Source organism: Pteropus alecto, unplaced genomic scaffold, assembly GCF_000325575.1.
Source record: "Pteropus alecto unplaced genomic scaffold, ASM32557v1 scaffold129, whole genome shotgun sequence".
NCBI classification, from domain to species: domain Eukaryota; kingdom Metazoa; phylum Chordata; class Mammalia; order Chiroptera; family Pteropodidae; genus Pteropus; species Pteropus alecto.
Window position 1 is genome coordinate 580,234 of NW_006442597.1, and position 6,727 is coordinate 586,960.

The window sequence follows — 6,727 nt, forward strand, 5'->3', positions numbered from 1 at the left end:
GGAATTGAGCCTTTAATCTGTGGGGTCTGGTGCTATCTCTGGGTAGACAGTTTAGAACTGAATTGAATTGCAGGACATTCAACAGGTGTGGCAGAGAATTGTTTGGTGTGGAGAAAAACCTCTATAATTTTGGTGACCAAAAGTGTCATATATGAAGTGTTTTATATGAGTAGTAGACAAAAAACAGTAGAGAAAAACTGGGTTGTTCTCTGTATAGCAGGAGATTGAAATGGATTTTTTATTTACAGTCTATACCTATATTTCTCACACAACTTCTGAGGAAAGAAATAACTGTAATGCACTTAGAAAATTCTCCTTGAAACAAGAAGGCAGTTTCCAAACACTAACTCTAAGGAAATACGAATGAGATGGGAACCATAAATTAATGGAACAGGCGTATATATTAAGAGTATTTACAAATCTAAAGCTCTAGCTACAACACAGTCTTTACTTCTTCTCACCTCCAGCAGAAAGGGTAGCTGTGAGTGACGGTGCTGGCAATGAGAAGTCGGCCTTGTTCCTTTAGGGTCCTGATGATATTTTTGTCAGCATCCTGTTAAAAAAATTAAAATCTAGCCATTAAAATACCCTACAATACTTGGTAACACAATATAATTAAGTATATTACTAAAATATGATATTTGGATACCTTTACTATGAGTAAAAGCACAAATAACAAATGTACTATAAAAATACTTGGTCCATATTTTAGCCACTGTATAACTTGAATACTTGTTAAATATATTCCATATCATTCAAAAGTGAAGTTTTCAATCAGCAATGATTATCCCAAGATCACAAAGTTGCTTCATGAGTCACAAATAAGAGCCTAGTTTTTCTAATTCCTATGCTTGAAACTCTGGCAGGTTTCCCTTGAAGATACTAGACCCTCAGAATATAGCTGATAATATCTATCTTTCCTGATTTTAAGTGCTGACACAAAACAAAAATAAATTCCTGGAAAAAAAAATCCCAGATGTGGAAGCTATTTGATAAAAACTGATTAATGAAAAAAGTATGATGAAACTGACACCTTTCTATGTCATACAGTCACGGACCTTCACATACTGTCCCATGAAATCTGTCACTTCTGCTGTAAAACGGCCTGAAGCATCCACAGGGCAAACAGAGACAGAGTCTTTCTGAATGATGTTGTAATCCATACAGACCCGATAATCATCCTGGGAAAAAAGAGAAGGAGCGGGGGAAGAAAGAATAAAACAGTTTAAATGAGGGTGCGGCAAGAGAGGAGTATGAGGTGGTAGATTTACAGGAGAATTTTTCAGTATTCTGATGAATAAATGTAGTCAGCTGTAATTATTTTCTCAATTGAAGTTAATTCAAAGACCATTCAGAGAACAGCAGAGTCTTACAGGTAGACAGGGTATTAGATCATCTAGCCCAGTCTTCCCAGCCATTATTTCACAGACCTTTATATGTATCAGAGTATCCATTAAGGGAAATGACACACATGAATATGTTAAAACAAAATCAAATTTGATTTATAATAGCAGTGTGTATGGACATACATGTATACACAAAGCAGAACCACATAAAGGTATAAGGCATGACCTGATGTGCATATGGATTTGCATCCTGTCAAGAAGCACCTGAAAGATGCTAAATCTGTAGTATTCACTTTATAAAGAAGTGACCTGGGCTCTAGGTAGCAAAGCTTACCTAGATTACATCACAGTACTTCAGGAAGATATTTTGAGTAGCGTTAATAATTAGAGTAAATATATAAAATGCTATGTCAGACAGTGGTCAAACTTCACAATGATGCTGCAAGGAAGGCTAACTGGTGCACTAGATTTTAACGATGTGTTCCCCCTGCAAAACCCAGCAACTATTCCCATTTTACAGATGAGGAAATGGCAGCACGTAGAAATAACTCAGCTGGAAAGTGGCAACACTCACATTCAAAACCAAACAACCTGTCTCTGGAGTCCACAGTCTTCACCACTGTGCCATGCTGTCCAAATCAAAAATGAAAGGGATCGTCTTATGCTAAATATTGAAACCACATTCTGGTTTGACTCCAAGACAAGATACAAAGCAAATATGCTTCCACCTGGGCCTGTGTTTAACTCTCACTGTGCTGAAGGGCTGCCTGGTGTGATACAACACGTGGGCGTGCTAACAGCAAGGGGAGTGACAGCCTGGCCATTAAGGAAGACCCAAAAAGCATCTGTGTGACAGACAGGAAAAGCTCCGAAGCTGAGCGATTTGAATTATTTAGTGGAGAACAAACAGCTCTACCGACTTCAACTAGCTAAGAGAAGCATTCCTGAATGGAGCCAGAATGACTGTTGATGTGCAACACGTCATGCAGAAGTATAGACTCTGTAGATAGATCACATAGCGTATCGCCTGGCAAAGATGGCACATAGGAGGTCTTTTAGAAAATCTCTACCAAATGGTGTTAAAAGTTGCAGTTTAAAGATCTGATCTATAACATTAACCTGCAGGGCATTCAGGACAGATATATAAGGTATTACTATAGTAAATGACAAATTACTCACATTTCAAAAAATCATGAAGTTATCTTTTTATTATTTAGTTATCAGCAGAGCAACCATATCAGTTGAGTCTAAAACTGTTATGAATAACTGAAATATGACTAGTTCCTAAAACTCAGTAAACAGTATTATCAAGATTGCTTCTACACAATTTGAATATTGACCAAGTATTAGGCAATATTAAGAAATTATTAATTTTATTGGGTTTAACAATGGCATGGTGGTTATATTAAAAATAAAAGTCCTTAGCAATTGGGGATGTGCACGGAAGTATTTGCAGATGAAAGATAGGATGTTGAGGATTTGCTTCAAATCCCTTCAGTCAAAATAAAGGCACAGGAAAAGGGGAAGGAACAAGATAGATAAAATGGAATTCCCAAACTACTGATAACTCATGCAGTTGGATGATGTAAACACAGAAATTATTTTAATATTTTCTTTACTTTTCTGTATTAAAGATTTCCATAATAAAATCCCTGAAGTATGGAAACAAAATGACCAAGGGAAAGACTAGCTTGCAATCCCTATCGCTGACAAAATGATCAAGCTGAGAGGAGTCTAGGTCCTCAGCAGACATTACACTGGCAGCAGCAACTGTGTACACTCTTACAGCGTCAAGCACTGTGTTAAACACTCTCTACTGAAGATTCCACTTAATTCAAGCAGGTTTTCAGACAAGCAGGCAATAATAACATTACAGAGGAGGAAAAGGAAATCCAGACATGGCAAGTAACTCATCCAGGGACTGATGGTTATTGCTGGTTTACTCTAAAAGCATCCCCTTAATCCTCTTAATACTCATTAATGACCTTAATACTCTTCTATTTTATTCACATACAAATTACATTAAAAATATTACATTAAAAAAAAAATTGCTCTGGGCAAAAGTGAAAATTAACCATACCATACAGCTTTGAGAAGAGGTCAAAATTCTCCCTCTGATCATGCAGTATATAGTCAACACTGCTGCAGTGAGGGAACCTTTTTGCATTTTGATGGTTGTGACTGCATGACTCTATGCTATTGCCAAAACTCATAGAATCGCATATCATAAAGAACAAAAGTGTAATGTACATAAATTATGAATGAATGAAAATATAGCACACCTTTTAGAAAGACTAAACACCTAGTAACACATAGAATTTAGCCCACCATTTTCAGAAACCAGCTCAGGGTGAAAAGAAATTGCAGATACAAGTTTTATAAGCAATCTTTGAGGGCAATGAGCCTGAAAAGAGGTTGACCCCATGGCTTAAGCAAGAGCAGTGAGACACACACACGTGCACGCACATGCGTACACATGTACACACACACACAGTGGCCACGGACATTTACTTCTTATAAATTTATACTACTCACAGCACCAAAGTAAGGAGCTTGGTGTACAACCCCAGTGCCTTCTTCCTCTCTCACATAGTTGTCAACAAGCACAGTAAAAGCACCATTCTCTTTGCACTGGAAAAGAAACATTAGCAGGCTTAAAGGATGAAACACTACCATGTCATCATATTAATTTTGTAACAGTTTTTAGAGCCTGAAAAACTTTTTTCCCCCTCTTGTAAATTTGTATTTTAGATTCTTCTTTGGAGTAAAACATACTCTTCAGCTGTTTACAAGGTAATTTCTGAGCTGTAAAAACTCCATGTTTCTCCATTATATTTCCTCATTCAATCTTGGCTGTCACAGTCAGACAGAAAGAAAGCGTGAGGACCCTTTTATCTTGCTTCTGCACCAGAATCTTGGCAGCAGACAGTAACAGCTCCAGGTGAAAAAACTTATAACATGCAAAATTATTTTCAGCAACAAAAATGACAGAATAATTCAGATTGAAAACAAACATGCTAATTCTATACATTATTCAATGAATAAAGATTCACCATTTGTAAATGGAATAATTATCTAAATATTTGCAGAGAAAAATTTCTAACTTCCTCAGTACAAAACTGGGCATTTTTATTAGTTCTCCTGGACCCCACCCCACTTTGTCTTCCAGCATGCAGTTTATTATATGGCCTCAGAAAATATGTTCCTTAAACTACTCCCTTCCTGGTATGTAGTTGACCCTTGAACAACAAAGGGGTTAAGGGCACCCACCACAACTTACTTGAAATCTGAGTATAGCTTTTGACTCTACAGCTGGCCCTTAGCAATCTTAATTCCACCAATTGCAGACTGAAAACTGTATTTTCAGTCTGCCGTTGGGAATGTGAAAAACTGCTTTCGATCCACAGTTGGTTAAATAAAATCTGTGAATAAGAGAATCTACGCACTTTAAACCCTTGTTCAAGGGTCAACTGTATTTTTGATCACCACATATGCTTTGCTTCTCTTTCTCCTTCCAGTCCAGCTCAAGTTACTCAGTTGTAAAAGGCAAACCTTGAAAGAAACATGATGGGGGAGCCAAGAGTCATGAGTTTAATTTCTGGGCACTCCACCCTCTCTAACACGAAGGGGGAATGTTCTCATTTGATTTCCTTTGCAACAATAGAGTCAGGTCCATAAACACAAGGCTACAGACCTCCTTTTTTCACTTTTATCTCTAAATATTTGTTTTCATGTACCCTTTGTTTTAGCCAAACTGACCCTTTACTTTCTTACCTCTCTGCCTTTGTAAAAATGATTTTCAAAATTAAACCTATAATCCTGTGAAAAAGGTATTAGCATTTCCAGGTTCTAAAAATATTCTGGTTGTATTTGCATTTCACAGGTGAACAAACTGAGAACAAAGATAAAATGGTTTGCCCAAATCACACAACCAGCAATGACAAAGCTAGGACCTGAAACAAGGTCTTTTGTATCCAAATACATCATTTTCAACTACAGCATAGCTCCTTAATTGTTTGGCACTTGCTTAAAACTAAACATAAAAAATAACCATAAATTTTAAATTGCTGTAACCCAAATCACACCTAGAAATGTTTTTGATGTGGTATGACAGGTGCCAAAGGGTATTTCTTCAATGGTTTAAACATGGAGAAAGAATATGTATATCCTTAAAATCAGATGTATCCTTAAAATCAGGAACAGGGAACCCACAGGTATCTTATTGTTTATAACTGTAGACCAAGGAACTCCACAGTGTATTCCTCCTTCTCGGGATCCAGCTCTGGATCCTGCCCCACTGAGGCTGAGCTGGGTCTGCAGTCACTACTGAGAGCGGCAGTGCTGTCTTTCCATGAGAGCACTTACTCTCATAGCTCCCATTTAATATTTTACATGTCTACCTTAGGTATAAAATGGATGACTCTGTCCTAAGTCAAAGAATTTGTAGTATCTGTCTAAAAGTCATGGAAGGTCCTAGACATTTCAGAAAGCTAATTGAATAGACAGGTGTTATTCAACTTAATTCTACAGAGTGCATATTCCAGACAGATTTCTGACTTAACCCCAAATTCCTATTTAGAGTGTTCATGTGCATTGTTTGAGAGGAGTGAGATTTCTTCAGGTTCTCAATAGGGTCTGTAATTCAGAAAGGGTAAGGCTCACTGATCTAGTGGAAGTTTTAAGACAAAAACGAATAAGTTATAAAACAAAATATAAAAGATATACGAGAGAAGAATTCAGTATGGTATTTTAACAAAGGGAGAAACCAGAAAGGCATTTTAGAAAACGCTGTTTTTTAGATGGCATCAGAGTTCAGCCTTGAAGAGTGTATTGAACTCGAACAGATATGACATTAGAGAAAAGTGAAGGATTTTTTAAACAGAAGGATAACTTAATGAAACTAAAGACAGAGTGGGAGGAAAAGAAAGGGCAGTTAGTTTGAAGATATGTTTAAAGCAACATTATAGGGGATGTGACTATGCAGTAGGTTTGCCTCATGCCAAATGGAGAACACTGGCAAGGAATGTGCTGGCAACTGTCTATAGGATCACAGGGAGGGACCAGATGAGGCAAAGCATAGGAATATCCAGCAGTACCACCAGCAGTAACATGATAGGAGGAAAAGGGCCACTAATTAGGAGATGAGAAACATGGGGAAACACTTAAGGTATATGAATGTAAAGAGACAGATGTGAGCGATATTGTAAACTGAACCAGAAGAGAGGTAAGCAAATGTTTTATCTTGGGCTACGATGTAAGGTTTGCCAGCTAATGCTATGCCCAGCTGAATATAATTTTTATATAATATATAAAGCCAAGTCTCATGGTATTGCTCATCATTTTACTCTATGACCTATAAATAAGGATCGACAGGAAATTCC

At 37.2% G+C, this 6,727-nt stretch overlaps 1 protein-coding gene across 1 annotated transcript in view; it reads right to left on the reverse strand.

The window, feature by feature from the left end:
* Positions 1-6,727, reverse strand: part of IARS (isoleucyl-tRNA synthetase) — an 87,804-nt gene that overhangs the window by 55,138 nt on the left and 25,939 nt on the right. Inside the window, exons 9-11 of the mRNA XM_025040467.1 lie at positions 3,882-3,977; positions 1,059-1,181; positions 462-553 (exon numbers count right to left, since the gene is read on the reverse strand). Of these exons, the coding sequence (XP_024896235.1) occupies positions 462-553; positions 1,059-1,181; positions 3,882-3,977 (311 nt within the window). The remainder of the gene's footprint in view (positions 1-461; positions 554-1,058; positions 1,182-3,881; positions 3,978-6,727) is intronic.